This window comes from Podarcis filfolensis, assembly GCF_964270895.1.
Source record: "Podarcis filfolensis genome assembly, chromosome: 6".
Taxonomy (NCBI): domain Eukaryota; kingdom Metazoa; phylum Chordata; class Lepidosauria; order Squamata; family Lacertidae; genus Podarcis; species Podarcis filfolensis.
This window is the reverse complement of record NC_139609.1, coordinates 11464491-11480360: the sequence shown is the minus strand read 5'-3', so window position 1 is coordinate 11480360 and position 15870 is coordinate 11464491. Positions and strand designations below refer to the sequence as shown.

Genomic DNA, 15870 nt, shown 5'->3' with positions numbered 1-15870 from the left:
AAACACACCAGTGCAAGTAGATAAATAGGTACCGCTCCGGCGGGAAGGTAAATGTCGTTTCTGTGCGCTCTGGTTTCCGTCACGGTGTCCTGTTGCGCCAGAAGCGGTTTAGTCATGCTGGCCACATGACCCAGAAAGCTGCCTGTGGACAAACGCCAGCTCCCTCGGCCTGAAAGCGAGATGAGCGCCGCAACCCCATAGTCGCCTTTGACTGGACTTAACCGGCCAGGGGTCCTTTACCTTTACCTTAATAATCTAATTTACCAGGAACATTTAGTGAACTATCCTAGTCCCCCTAAGTCCACTGATCGCAGGCCACTGTTTGGATCCTGATTTAACCCCAGCGAAGTGGATTATCCCCATATCATGCAAATCCAGATTTACAGGGGGAAAGCATTGAGACTGATGTTGTTTGAGGATCGTATCATGCGGACTATGCAAATTACACAGAAATGCAAACCACTGCAAGGACCTAGGGCCAGATTCAACCAACAAGTCTGTCCAGCAGAAGTCTGGAGAGCCAGTGTGGTGTAGTGGTTAAGAGCGGTAGATTCATAATCTGGGGAACCGGGTTCACATCTCCGCTCCTCCACATGCAGCTGCTGGGTGACCTTGAGCTAGTCACACTTCTTTGAAGTCTCTCAGCCTCACTCACCTCACAGAGTGTTTGTGGGGGAGGAAGGGAAAGGAGAATGTTAGCCGCTTTGAGACTCCTTTGGGTAATAATAAAGCGGGATATCAAATCCAAACTCTTCTTCTTCTTCTGTGCAAGGACTTCCACTAGTGCAGTGGTGCTTCCCCCATTCTCCTCTGCCCGCAGGTGCAGTGAGTGTCGGCTGCCTCGGGTGTCACCACTGAGGGGGGTAACAAAATGCCAAGCGGCACTCACCGCAGGGCCTGCAGCACGCCTGGGAGGGACGCGGTGGCTTGGGCGTGCCCAAATTGTCCACCCACTGCCTCTCCCTCAGCTGTAGGGCGGCTGAGTGGGAGGGGGCAGGCAGACTCTGGAGGACCTGCAGTGCGCCCCGCCCTCGCCCTGCCCCTATGGGCAGCTCGCCCCGCCCCAGGCGCCTGAGCGGCTTCCTCTGCCGCTGCCCTGCCCATGCATCACCCATGTCCCACCCCCAGATGGACCCCAAGGGAGCTAGGAGAACCCACAGAACAGTGTGCAGAGGGAGGAGAGGGTGGGTTGTTCCATCTGAAACATGTGAGCTGACAAAATGACCCCCCCCCCAACAGGGCTCCAACAAATTCTTCCCATAGCAAATGACAGTGTCTGTAAGTAAAGGTAAAGGGACCCCTGACCATTAGGTCCAGTCGTGGCCGACTCTGGGGTTGCGGCACTCATCTCACTTTATTGGCCGAGGGTACAGCTTCCAGCGTACAGCTTCCTGGTCATGTGGCCAGCATGACCAAGCTGCTTCTGGCGAACCAGAGCAGCACACAGAAACACCGTTTACCTTCCCGCCGGAGCGGTACCTATTTATCTACTTGCACTTTGACGTGCTTTCGAACTGCTAGGTTGGCAGGAGCAGGGACCGAGCAACAGGAGCTCACTCCATCGTGGGGATTCGAACCGCTGACGTTCTGATTGGCAAGCCCTAGGCTCTGTGGTTTAACCCACAGCGCCACCCGCTTCCCGCCAGTGTCTGTATTGTAGGAAAAAAAGGAGGAACGGACACAAGAGTGTTGTGGCACCTTAAAGGTTAACACATTTATGCCTCCAGAAAATTTATGCTGCAAAAAATCGCTAGCTTTTAAGGTGACGCAAGACTCTTTCTAATATTTGAAATTACTTGCAATGAAGTCTAAATGCTGGGGAAATATCATTGATGCAGATTAAAACATCTTGTTGATGAATCATGTTGTGCGACATTGGTCATTCTCATGCTAGCCAGCAAAAATTCTGGGTGGGCACACATCTCGGCCAGCGCTGGGCATGTGCTTGCTAGCCAATTCGTGTCAGTTTGAGAATTAAAGGCACACATGTTTATTGTTTAATCTATTTTGGATTTGGGTGGGAGGTGGGGGTGGAAATGTGTTGATGATGACCTCTACTTCGGACTATGAGTGGTGGATTTGGTTTAATAAATTGAACACAACCTCACTTTGATGCCACAAAAGGGCACAATGAAGTCTGGGCGATAAGCAGAGTACTTTCACTGTTGTTAGTTACCCTACTTAAAAGTCTGGTGGCTAATCACCTAAGCTTCCTGAGATTGGCTGGCAAAGCTACTAAATATAGAGCGACACAAATAAAATTAAAATAGCCAGTGACCTAAACTGACACAGTTTGAGTGTCAGTGCATCCTTGCCTGACTGTAAGCCCCATGAAGACAATGGGACTTACTTCTGAGTAAACGTGCCTAGAATCCTGTTGTCAAAGTCTCCCACCTTTTCAGACCCTCTGATGCAATGGCAGTTTCTTGCGTTTAAGTATGTTGATGCCTTTCACGAAGCAACAGGAGGACAATGTGCCCACATCAAGCCACGCTCCTTTTGTGGCATGCCCCCTACGGGCGAGGAATGGCTTTGCAAACCGTTTTGGGGGTTTATTTATTTATTTAAGGGAGCGGGGAAAACAGGAAATGTTTGCGATTATATGACTGTTAATGATCACCCCAATCACAGATAAGCATTTTCCTTGGCTTTAAAAAAAAAAATTCCTTAACGATTTAAAAACAAAAGCAGCAATAATAGCTGGGAACAACTGGATTCCTCAATGCCCCAACCGTTTTCAGATGTTTGCATTGAGGAGGAGTGTTGCCTCAGGTGAAACGAGCAGCAGCAATGTCAGATTTCTAAACACTTTAAATGTGTTTGGCTTGAAGTGATCTCTGCGCTTTGAATAGCCACATGCCTCAGGCTAGGGAATCCAGGTTTCTATTTCCTTGTGGGGTCACCAGGAGACTTTTGACAATGGAAGAGGAGAAAGCCCCAAGAAAGGGGATAGAAAACAGATGCTTTGGAGTGGGAGAGGAAACAGGAAGAATATGTATATAAACAGCAGAGAGGATGAGGAATGCAGGGGGGGGCAAGGAGGAGGAGCAGCGCAACTGAAGCATGCCGCAATAAAATCTGCATTGCATCCTACAAACATTTTATTTGAAATGCAACAACACAGCAAGCATGGAGGGTCAAAGGTCAGGGTTTTGGTAGGGTGTGCGCATAGGTCCCCTGCAGGGCCCAGGGCCCTTTTGTATAGAGGAATGTACATCCGGTTTTCAAGGATAAATCAGAACTTTAGAAACTCATGAAAAACTTGCCTCATGCTTTATAAGCAGTTCATGAATGCCATTCATTCTCCATAGACACAGCTTGCAGTTAACACCTCCACATACTGGGCTGGTTCAATAAGGCACAGCGTGAGACTCGCCCTTTATTCCAGCAGAAAATTCAATGGAAATAGAGCGGCAGATATTCAAGAAACTAATTTTTAATAGTTTGTTGCTCTCTACAGTAATCATTTGTGTGTGCAGCAGCGGTGTGCTTAGGAACGCAAGTGCGCAGAAAGAAATGTGTTAATTAAGTAAGAAAGGCTCCTTTCAATCAGCCTGTGTTTCAGAGCAAGTAATCCATTGACCATCTCTACTTTAGAATTGATCCGCAGTGTGAACGTACGCCTGTCTACTCAGAAGTACGCCCATTGAGCTCAATGGGACTTACTCCTAAGTAAGCATGTACAGGACTGCAGCCCCAATCGCATCTGATAGAGACCTTCCAAAATTATGTATCTTCAGATGATTCCACTTGTGTCCCTGCTCTTTTCGGTCTCTCTGGGTAGACAAGTCAAGCGTCCCCCACACCCACATTTTAATTTAGGTGTGGGAAATGTGGTATTGTTTTATGCCATTTTAAGTCAAAGTTGCTAGGCAATCCCAGAAAATTTCCCCCTTAGACTTGAATACACCTCAGTATGTACGTGTGTGTGTGTGTGTGTGTGTGCGCGCGCGCACGCGCGTGTGTGTGTGTGTTTGCATGCAGCGCCCAATTTAAGGAAGCTCAAAAGCATCGCCTTACCTGGATCGTGAAAAGGGACCAGTGCAAAGTTGTAAAGCGGTCTCTTGGGTCTCTTCAAAGAGGTCTCCAGAATTTTGGACGCTCCCTCAATCACCTGAACTAAGTCATCATACATCGAGCCAGTCACGTCAAACACAAAAGCCAAGGTAGACGCTCCCTCCGGGATCTCTTCATCCGTGGTCTGAGGCTCCAGTTCTACCACAGCATCTTGTGCGCAGCAAAGAGAAAAAAGAAGAGCAACCGCTAGTGATGCCCTCAGGGGGACATTGTGATGGGAATTCATTTTTCTTCCTCCTCCTCCTCCTCCTCCAGGGTACCTAAGCAATGCTTTCAGTCCCTCCACACTAAGCATCACAAAGGATCCCGTCTGGCTGCATTTGATCTTTCCTTTTGCAAAGCAGCAGAGTCAAAAAGTCCTTTTCCTCCTTTTTTCCCCTTTTCTTGGGTTTTTTATTTTGCACAAAGCACTTTTCACAGACTCAAGGGAGGTAGAGAGAGAAAGGGGCAAGGGGAATTATGCAGTCCTTTTCCTTTTTTTGCTAGCAAGTTGCTGGTTCCTTCTTCCCTTCCCCAGTCTACTTGTCTGCAAGAGTTTTGGCAGCCTCTGGCCAAGCGAAGGGAGAGAGAGTCCAATTCATGTCCCCTGTGCAGCTGCTGCTACTTCTGCCGCTGCCGCCTCTGGATTCTTTGGCAACAGGCAGAGGCTCTCCAAAAGTTCGGCTGCTGTAAGGGAGTCTTTGGCTAGAAACTGAGGCTTCTCCCTGCTGCTGCTGCTGTTGCTGCTGCTGAGGCAACAAGGAGTGGATGCTCAGCCCAGCTCGCCTTCTCATTGGTCTGCCCCACTTCCCCACCTTTGCCTCCCAGGCCCCCTTTTAGGGTGACTTGTTGAAAATGGTATTTAGGGTCACACGAGTGCTGCAAAATCACTCAAGGCAAATCTCTTTCATATGCAGTAATGAAAACACAGGCACAGTTGTGATTCGGTTATGGAGGAAATATTTGCGGGGGGGGGGGGAGAGAGAGGAGGCACCTTTCTCCTGCTTCCTTTTATCAGAGATTGTTTAAATACACTTAAAGCAATGGGTATCCTTTTCGCCACTAGAGAGTCTGCCCCCCCCCCCGCTTCCCGCCTCCAGTAATTTGAGCTCAACCAGGCATAGATTCTTTGGTAGAGAAAATCACACTCCAAAAGGCATATGGTGGATTCCCTTGCCGCTGCCTATATTGTGATATTTCGCAGCAAGAGACGTTTTGGCTGAGATCGGAGGACATGGTGAGCACTGATTGCATTTGTACTCGCTGCTACAAATGGCAGTTTGGAGCCCGCAAGCCTTCTTCTGCTTTGCAAAATGCATTTGGCGTTTATAAATCCATTTTGGGTTGGGGGTTTTATTGCAGATTCAATTTTTAATCAGAAGGTATGTTGTTCCCTCCTTATTCTCTGCAGCCATGCTAAACATCTCCCCTGCTGCTGAACATAGGAAGATTCCTTGCATCAAGTCAATGATCCATGTAGACCAGTATTGTATAGTCCCCATGGGTGGTGAACTTGTCAAGATCTTCCTGGACTTTATTTCCCATCCGCCCCAGACAACATGACCAGTTCTCAGGAAGGACTGGAGTTCCCCCATGTACAGTGGTATCTCGGGTTAAGAACTTAACTCGTTCAGGAGGTCCATTCTTAACCTGAAACTGTTCTTAACCTGAAGCACCACTTTAGCTAATGGGACCTCCCGCTGCCCCCGCGCAATTTCTGTTCTTATCCTGAAGCAAAGTTCTTAACCCAAGGTACTATTTCTGGGTTAGCGGAGTCTGTAACCTGAAGCGTCTGTAACCTGAAGTGTATGTAACCCAAGGTACCACTGTACATTGTTGGGTTACCACAGTTTCCTCAACCCTGGTCTAGAAAGCATTGGCCTCTAGCCCTCTTACCATGAAGTTATGACAATTCTTAGACCCAATATGAACCGGAACCCAATACTTCAGAGGGGAAAGATGCTGTTCTTATTGTCTCCTGTTCTAAGGATATTTGGTGGTTTGGTGCAGGACCCACAAAGTGGTAACGTGCCACAGTGTACATGTAATAACCGCTTGGTTAGCCAGTCATTTGTATCATCTGCCAAGTGGCGAGGAGCATTTTTCCAACGTGCGTCAGGTCTGCAAGTGCAGCAAACGAAACATCACATATTTATGCTTTTATAAATGATGTTGATTCTGACACAGCCCAGCATCTGCCAAGGCCTGGCTGAGGTGGCAAAGTGGCTGTGGTCTATGGAATTCCATGCTGAAGGTATCTCATGTGCCAGACTTGCCTGCTGAAGAATGTCCCTGGGAGCCCGTCAGATTTCAAGGCTGAACATATTGCAGAAGACATCTTTATTTGAACTACATTTTCATGCTATTCAGCAGGAATGGGATGGTACAATCCTGGCACCACATTTGTGGGTCCGATCCAATTTGGGTACTAATGTTGTTGCCTACACCAAGGTAGGGACACAGGTAGCACTGTGGGTTAAACCACAGAGCCTAGGACTTGCCGATCAGAAGGTCGGTGGTTCGAATCCCCGTGACGGGGTGAGCTCCCGTTGCTCGGTCCCTGCTCCTGCCAACCTAGCAGTTCGAAAGCACGTCAAAGTGCAAGTAGATAAATAGGTACTGCTCCGGCGGGAAGGTAAACGCCGTTTCCGTGCGCTGCTCTGGTTCGCCAGAAGCGGCTTAGTCATGCTGGCCACATGACCCAGAAGCTGTACGCCAGCTCCCTCGGCCAATAGAGATGAGCGCTGCAACCCCAGAGTCGGCCACGACTGGACCTAATGGTCAGGGGTCCCTTTACCTTTACACCAAGGTAGCAGTTGTCAGATGTCAGATTAGCGAAAAATTCAAATACATTAGATAAAATTTATAGCCAAATTATACGTGAATTATACAATTCCCTCATGCCATCCTCGGTGGAAGGCTCCTTCCCATCCACATCCAATAACGAACTTGGCAACACTTCAGAGTCTAACCCTGTCCAAACAATCATTCTCTCACCAAAATATTATCAAGAACCCTGGAGTTGAGAACTTCCATGCCCCCCTCAGACAATGCAAGACCAGGAATTGTCACATAGCATGGGAAAGGGGCATAACCCTGTGCCCATTACTCACACATGGGCAATGCCAGGCTCACTGGCATTGGGGAGCAAGATCACATTTTTAGCCCACCTTCCATGTCACATTTGTCCCATGCAACAACCATGAGTTGCGTGTGGCTCTCTGTGCAGGTGTCCCAACTGAGCAGAACCCTCATGGGCAAGCGAGAGCTCACCTGTGGGGAATCACCTTACAGAGAGCCACACACAGTGTGCAGTTGCTAGAAGCAGAGACCATGACATCAGGGAGCAGGGCTAAAAGCCCCCGCTCCTTGATGGACACAGCATAGCCCTCGACACAGGTAATGCGTGCATAGGGCTTACGCATTTCATAAAGCAACATTGCATCATTAATCTTGCCAAGCGGTAAAAATATGAACAACAGATACGTGGCAAAGCATGTGATAAAACACTAGTACAGCCTCCATATAGAACGAGGGAGCATGTTACAGCCCAAAATTTAACTGTTATGCATTCAGTGGTTTATGTTTGCCTGAGCTTGAGTCTGGATTCTGAGCCCCTGTGTTCTGATTTGATTCATGATATCCAATCACAGAGCATTTCAGGATTTGGGCCTCCGCCATTGGCCCTTAAACTCTGAGTTATGATTCGCAGCTTGGAAGTTTAGACAGCCAATCACGTTGGGAGTGGGAGTGGCTCAGTCCTTCAGAAATGTATATAAGCAGTTGCTTTGCCCCTGTTGTCCAGTTCTGTTAGTTCAATAAAAGTCCTTGCTATTATCACTGTGTCTTGCCTTGTGGAACCCACCTACATTTCATTAACACTGTTGTTATAATGCTTTCAATAAGAAAAGGATAAGCATGTGTTTTAGGGATGCGGGTGGCGCTGTGGGTAAAACCTCAGTGCCTAGGACTTGCCGATCGCATGTTCGGCGGTTCGAATCCCCGCAGCGGGCTGCGCTCCTGTTGCTCGGTCCCAGCGCCTGCCAACCTAGCAGTTCGAAAGCACTCCCGGGTGCAAGTAGATAAATAGGGACCGCTTACCAGTGGGAAGGTAAACAGCGTTCCGTGTGCTGCGCTGGCTCGCCAGATGCAGCTTGTCACGCTGGCCACGTGACCCGGAAGTGTCTGCGGACAGCGCTGGCTCCCGGCCTATAGAGTGAGATGAGCGCACAACCCTAGAGTCTGGCAAGACTGGCCCGTACGGGCAGGTGTACCTTTACCTTTAAGCATGTGTTTAAGCTCCCACTTAAATTAATGGATGTAAAAGGTGCCTAACGTTGTTGTCTAGGGTTTTCAGACTTGGCACCCTTCCGTAAGGAGATGCAAGCAGTGGAAAGGGGAGCTGGTGTCTCCCTATGATGCTTCCCAGACCAGGTTTTTTTCCCCAGGCATTCCAAAAGAGAACACTTTTGTCAAAGCAGCACAGACAACTGCATGGAACAATATTCATTTTCTGTTTCACACGTGCTTCTGGAAATCAGTGGAGGTCTTGTGGCCCTCTAGATGTTTGCTCATATGTAGATGTAATATATGGCACTCCAGATGTCATCAGATTGTCATTCCCACCAGCCCCAGGGCAACATGGCCAATGGGCAGAGATGATGGGAGAGCCACAGGTTACCCACAGAGAGAGTAGCTCCTGACTCTTCAGTGCTGAGTGTTGCATGAACCCAAACTCAGAAGACCAGAGACAAGGAGGGGTCCTATAGTCAGTACTAGAGTGGAACTGGCTCATACTTTGAACTCGTCTCCTTTAAAGCTAAGGACCCATGTGACAGAGGTCACATGGGTCCTCCATGGCTTGATTTAAAACCCATGTTTTTAAATTAAAACTCATGTTTTTAAATCAGCCATTTTTCATGTTTCAAAGCTGAATTCAGTAGTCAGACAGGAAGCACAAATGTTTCCCCATCAAATTATGGATGCAGCAAGAGGGCTGTGGCATTACTTTCATCGGATAGCATTGTGAGATTTTGGTTGGGGGTTTGTTTTTGTTCTTTTTCTGAAAAGGAATTCATTATAATTGATTTTCAGTCCTGTGCTTTACATGCCTTAAAACAAGTAATTAGCTCCAGCACTCCAAGCCTCATCACTTTGTGACTGGAAAATTAATCATGAAGAAATCTCCCTTTTTTTCTGATCAAGTTATAAAGCTTGGGATTGGTTTATAAAAAACAGATGTTTACATTCTGTTTTCCTCCGGTTTCACCAATGACATCATGAGAAGCAAGTATTTAACCAGGGCCATGCAAAATGTACACAGTAAAAACCCCAAACCATAGAAAAATACCCTCTTCTACAAATCTTTGCCACTAGAAAATTCAGCTCAGGTTCACCGAAACCTTCACATAACTTGGGGAGTGAAGATCCCCAAGGCCGCGCTCCCACTCTGTATACATTTTTTCAAATCAAGAATGCACATCTTTGGACTCTGGATGTTAGCCCACGCTTCTTGCAAGATTGTTATGTTTATGCTCACACATTTATAAGACATCCCCTCGGCAGTGCCGGCTCTTCGCATTTTTGCAGGAAAAAGAAGTAGGTCCCCCAATCCCATGATGCATTGCCCAACCTAGCACACTCTAGACCCCCCCCCCAGCCCCAACCACATGACCAGTGATCAACTATAATGGGATCTGTCGTCCAAAACAACTGGAGAGTACCCGGTTGGTAACAGAATCCAGGATAAATCCATAGGGCTTCCAAGAGGGTCCTTGTTCCAGAGAGAACAGAATGTCCACCCCCCCCCCCTTCCTCAAGTCCAGCACTTCTTTTGCTGAAACAGACCCATCGGGTGGGCCAGAAACCTGGCCTAAATTAACTCAGCATCCAGGAAATCAGTGTGGTCCAACATGCCTAACCAAAAGAATAAACAAATCCCAATACAAAAAATCCGGCAGAAGTTGGAGTTCACTTAAAGGAATACAGCGGATGAAAGTATACAGGAGCTGGGGGTTGGGATGCAAAATCTTCTTTCCACAACCCTGCAGGCACAGTATTGCGATGATATCTTTCCTTCAGATTACATGGGCTAGCGCACAGCAGGGTTCATCCCCAAACACTCCTTTCTCACAAAGCTTCTGTTGTGGTAACGCAATCTCCGCACGTATACCACATACTTGCAACCACAGATATTCAAACCATTTCCCTTCTCATAAACACTGAGCTTTTCCCTCACACCTCAACGATCCCTTCTTCCTTGAGCAGAACGATCAATATCAACACCGTTTTTTAAAATAAAAAACCAGATTAAACTTTTATTGTACCATTTACTATGTTGATGTTTCCATCTGCCTCTCCCGCTTTGCTATCAACCTTGGGGTTTTTTGCCTTTTGTTGAAAGGGCTTCCATTGAATAAAGCACCCTTTTCAGAAAGGGGTGAGGGGGGTTCGCTGCTTTTTGACTAGAATGTTCCAGAACACAATGCAAATGTCCAAAGCATCTAGAAACACAAATGGTGGCTTGCAAGAAATTAACTTCGCTGCTGCCGCTGGAGAAAGGTAATTTCCACGCCACTCCAAATGGCACTAATGGGAAACCAACGAGTCTAGTGGTTCTCTCTATTAAAATTATACAAAGAAAGATGTCTCAAAGTGAATGGAACTAAAGAGCAGAGCCAGGACAGCAGACAGGGTGAGCAACCTAGAGGAGGCACAAAAGGCTTATCAGGAAGCAACTCAGCCAAACAGCACATGGATATATCAAAGGAGACACTTAGGGCAGATCCACAGCATACATTTAAAGCACCTGGCTTCCCACAAAGAAATCCTGGGAATTGTAGTTTCTTATGGGTGCTGAGCATTGTAGCTGTGTGTGCATGGGAAACTACAGTTCCCATAATTCTTTTTTGGGGGGACGCCATGTTCTTTAAATCTGGATCTGCCCTCAGAGTGTGAACTTTGAAGCAGACATGTTTAATAAAGGACCTTGTTTCATCGAACTCATGCCTCAGGCCAACACTTGAAACAAGGAGAGTCCCAATTCATACTCTGCGTTCATTTCAGAAATGAGTGGAAATTTAACAGATCCCCCTCCGTTTGGTTCAATTCTAATTTTCTTCTGAAATGAAATTTATATCCTGCCTTCTTGCAACACGGAACACAAGGCGGTGTTCCATAGGGCAGATTTCCCTCTGGATATTGTTGGACTCTTAACTTCTGTCACTCCTGGTGTGATAGGAATTTTATGGTCTTAGATATATGGTAATGTTCATAAGTGTACCAACCAAGCACGTACATAGATCAGCGCAGGAAGACCAACCTGGAACCATTTTGATTCCTAAACTGATCAAATGTTTTCTCTGCAAGGTCAAAGTGGAAAAGCCTCCCCATTGTCTTTTCCTTCACAAATCCTGTCTTAAGGGTATGTCTGTGTTTGAATAGGGTGTGAGCCTGTGACCTGGCCCAGGAACTAAGTATTTATCACTACAAAAGAATAGCCAGGCTCCCCAGGCAATCCAATCAAGTAACCTGCCAGACAGGAGATAAACAATAGGAGAAAACAATATTCAAATTTCTGTTTTAGACCGCCTTTTCTGTGATGTAGGTATGATGTATCTGAGGGGTGGTCTTAGGTTACACCCCTTCTGTGATGTATATATGATGTTTCTGGGGGTGGTCTTGATCTACAGGGTGGCAATTTCAAAAGTCTTTATAAGGCCTTGCACACCATTTTTCTGGGTTCCTCCTCCTTTCCTGCGTGTGAGGGGAGCACCCTGTTGCAACAGATCAATAAAGATCAAGCTTACTAGCTGCTTTGCTTCGCAATATTCTCTGGTTGGCCTCTGTTATTCTCTCCTACCAATAGGGAACCCATGTAAGGACTCTATATGGGCTCTTGGATACCCAATAAGGGCAAGGGGCAATTTTTGTTTACAACACTGGCCAGCATGGCCAATAGTCAGGGGTGGTGGCAGTGGTAGTTCAACAGCATCTTGGTAACCAAGGATGATTAAAGCTTCTGTGTGGTGTCCAGGTACCGATCAGATCCATACCAGCTTAGCTGCAGCGCAGTGGCTGCAACTTGTATCTTTACACTATGTCCTCAGACCAGTTGCTAGTAACCTTCCCACTCAGGGGACACAATGCAAGGATAACAGTCGATTAAAAAAAATTGCAAATCATTCCGCCCCCCTTTCATTAATCACTAAAGATGTGATGAGCTAAAGCTGTTGCCTTAATTTGAAAACCTTATGATCAGCACTGATAGTTCATTTAGCAAAGATGTCATAAGCATATACCGTATTTTTTGCTCTATAAGACTCACTTTTTCCCTCCTAAAAAGTAAGGGGAAATGTGTGTGCGTCTTATGGCGCGAATGCAGGCTGCGCAGCTATCCCAGAAACCAGAGGGCTTGCTGCTTTCACTGCGCAGCGATCCCTCTTGCAGTTCTGGCTTCTGAGATTCAGAATATTTTTTTTCTTGTTTTCCTCCTCCAAAAACTAGGTGCGTCTTGTGGTCTGGTGCGTCTTATAGAGCGAAAAGTACGGTACATTTCCACTTTGCATTTCCCTGTTTTTAAATTGTTTGTGTATGCTGCATTCTATTGCCAAGCCGCTCTGAAATCTTTTGCTGCAAAAACCAATTGATCAAGGAAATAAATAGCCTTTACTTTTCCCAGCTACCCTAATCCTTTTTTTTTTTAAATAATATTTATTGAAGTTTCCAAAATACAGAAAGAGAAGAAAAGAAATTATGAAGATACATTCAGAACCTTATTTTCAAACATCCACTTTCTGGGACTCCCCCCTTCCCCCACCCCTACCGTATTCCCCTTTCATATTGTTGTTTCCACAAGTTCTGTTTCTGATTTAAAGCACAATTTATATACCCCATTGTTCAAATTTAAATTTATACAAACCTTATGCAACACCCTTGATAAAAAAAAGCAAAAGATCTCTCCCCATAGCCCGCCCCCTTTTCTTTCCACAATGTCCCCCTTTTTTCCCATTAAAGTAAAAGCACACAGAATAAAAGTATAAAAAAAATAAGAAATATATTAGAAAAAAGAAAACCAATTCAGAAAATAGTTGCAAGCCTTTGGATTCTAATTCTCCCTCCCCTTCCCCGGTTTAATTTCCCTTATCCTCCAATCTATGTTTCCAGCCTGGAAGTCTTAAGTCCATCAATCCCATTTTTCCCCCAACTCCTTGCAGAATTATTTCCCATTTTTAGGATTACTTTTTAAAAATTAATTCCTAAATCTTTAAAAATGTCAAATTATAAAATTCCCCCCATTGTTCTTTCAAGGTTATAGTCCAGCTTCCTCTTGTTCCGCTGCTAAAACTTTCTTATTCAGAAGTTTAGTAACTCTACATGGGTTGTTGTTATTCAGGAACAAAAACTTGCGTTCAGTCCCTTCCTTCTTCAGTAAAGTATTCTGTTGTCTCCTTTTAGTCTAAACACCCTGTAGACGAGATTCAGTTTCAGTTTTGCAGCTTTCCCAGGAGATAACCAGTTCTGTGAAATTCCGAAGTGTTGTATTTTTCCCGGCTTACGCCCATCTTTGTAATGTCCCGAAGCTCCTCTAGGGGGGTTGTTGTAACTTTGTTTCCAAAAATCCGATTGTTCTCCGTATTTTCGCCATTTTGTATTCAAGTCTTAACAAATTATATCAAGTTGTAACAAATTTGACCAGCAAGGTCCTTGTAATAAAATCCTCTTTAAAATTCCGACTTTGACAGCTACTTTGACAGCTGTCAAAATCACCGGCTCTTTTCACCAGGCTCACTCCTCAATCGCCCCGGTTCCCAGGGAGGGGGGTGCATTTTCCTTCTCCTTCAATTCTTCCTCCAGCACAATTCTTGTACTTTCCCATCATGGAATTCTTGATTTTAGCAAAGATACCGTTCTTTTTGGGCCTTGGCTTCCCAATCCTTGTTTTAAAATGTCTACAATAGGGAGGGGGACTGACTTCCTTTTTAGATCCCCCCCCGCTCGTCTCAAATCCAAAAAATTTTTCTTCTTTTAAACCCGATTTCCAATTTACTCACGGGTTGTTGTTAAAAGTCCAAATTCTCAATGGAAGAAGTCAGCGCTCTCCGCCGGATGGCATGCGGCTTCGCTCGGCAGGGGTGGCAGAGGACTCAAAGCACCACGCTTCTCCCCGGCACCCGATCCGTAGCCTTTAAAAAGGCTCCTTCACGAGTCGGGAGGGCGCTAGCGGTGCTAGCCGAGTCTCCAAGTCCACGGCCCCCGTGGCCGTGGTTTCTAAGGGTCCCCGCATCGCCGGTGCGGTAAAACCCAGCCCCTGCCGAGCCGGCTCCCTCCGGAGCTCGGAGGGAGTCCGCCATTCGGCGATGGCGCCAACCCGGAAGTCCCAGCTACCCTAATCCTTGTTATTCCTGAAGGGAAGTACCGAACGTCAACCGCGTGGTGCACATCTCAGCAAAGCATTCATACATTTCATGTTGAAAGTAAAGAAAGGGAGGGAGGGAATCGAGGAAATTCCTGCAGTTTTTCAGAGACCTGATAAACATCTGTTGGGGTGGTTTAGGTATAATGCATTTTGCCTCAATACAAGGAAGTTGAACTATTAGACTCTTGAGGGTGCTTTTCAATTCTGTGGTTCTGGGCTTTGAATCACTCCTTCCTGCAGTTTGGAACAACAGTGATTCCTTCCTAGAGCTTGCTTGAACTATGAGTTCAAAAAAGCCAGAGGACTACTTGACATGTTTGGCAGTCAGAGCATAATAGCATTAGTAATGTAGGAAGACTACATAGTGCTGGACTTGCAGAGCCTCCGTCAGAACAGCTTCCTAAAAGCCCATCTTGAAAACCCATCACCGTATCCTCTGAAGTACGCCGTAAAAAGAAAAATTAGACCTTTTCTCGTGGCAAAATATTCCATGCCGCAGTGGCCCAAGAATCACATGGATTTATTTTTACTGTTTTCCACTTCCTCTCTTCTTTGCCCCACAGAAATTTCATATAAGTGTCATTGTGATTCACAGCTGAAGAGCTTGGGAAATATAACCGCATGTGGTATAAAAGAAAGGCAGCACATTGTTCAAAGTAGATTATCCTGAATGTCAATCCACCTTTTATAGGCACATAGCTTTCCAGCACATGGGGCTTTGATTAATTGCGTGTTACTGTTTTCCAGGATGGAACTGATTCTTTGCACCTAAAAGGACGCCGATCTTTGATGCGTCTCAGAACATCGGGGCTATTTTCTGTTCCGAATGGGGACGCTGAAATTTGTAAAATATGAAGGCTGGGGCAGGATGCTCTCACGGCCAGAGAGACTTTTGCAACTCCAGTTCTGAGCAAGGAACCCAGGATCGTAGAAACACAGAGTGGTAGAGTTGGAAAGGACCCCAAGGGATCTTGTCTCCCTGCCACCCCCACCCCCCGTAATGGGCAGATGACGGCAGGACCGGATGACTCACTTTGCCCTGGGCTTCTGGCAAGGCCAGAGCAGCAGGTGAACACCTTGTGGTGCTTCCCAAAAGCCTTCCATAAATACCATCTTCCCCAAGTCCTCCCTAATATGCAGGACTCTTGGGAGGGACTTTTAGAATCAGAGAGTTGGAAGGGACCATGAGGGTCATCTAGTCCAACTCCCTGCAATGTGGGGTGTTGTTTTTTTGCTCGAACCCATGACTCATGCTCTACCGATTTTAGTTTGGCTCTGGGCAACCGAGAAGGTCAGAGCAGTGAGAGGGAGACTTGCACTCCTTCAGCGACGTGAAGAGGACTCAACAAGGTGACTTAGAGGACCTTCATTATATACCCTCAGGCGCCAGACAAAAA

At 46.3% G+C, this 15870-nt stretch overlaps 1 protein-coding gene across 3 annotated transcripts in view; it reads right to left on the bottom strand.

Moving 5' to 3' along the window:
• Positions 1 to 4820, bottom strand: part of HMCN1 (hemicentin 1) — a 313634-nt gene extending 308814 nt beyond the window's left edge. For 2 of the 3 annotated variants that reach the window (XM_083620076.1, XM_083620077.1), the window contains exon 1: positions 4021 to 4809. In XM_083620076.1, coding sequence (XP_083476202.1) covers positions 4021 to 4372 — 352 coding nt within the window. In that variant the 5' untranslated portion in view covers positions 4373 to 4809. Of the gene's footprint in view, positions 1 to 4020 lie in introns of all 3 variants that reach the window. The other variant, XR_014549512.1, reaches the window with a different exon arrangement.
• Between the last annotated feature and the right edge of the window lie 11050 nt (positions 4821 to 15870).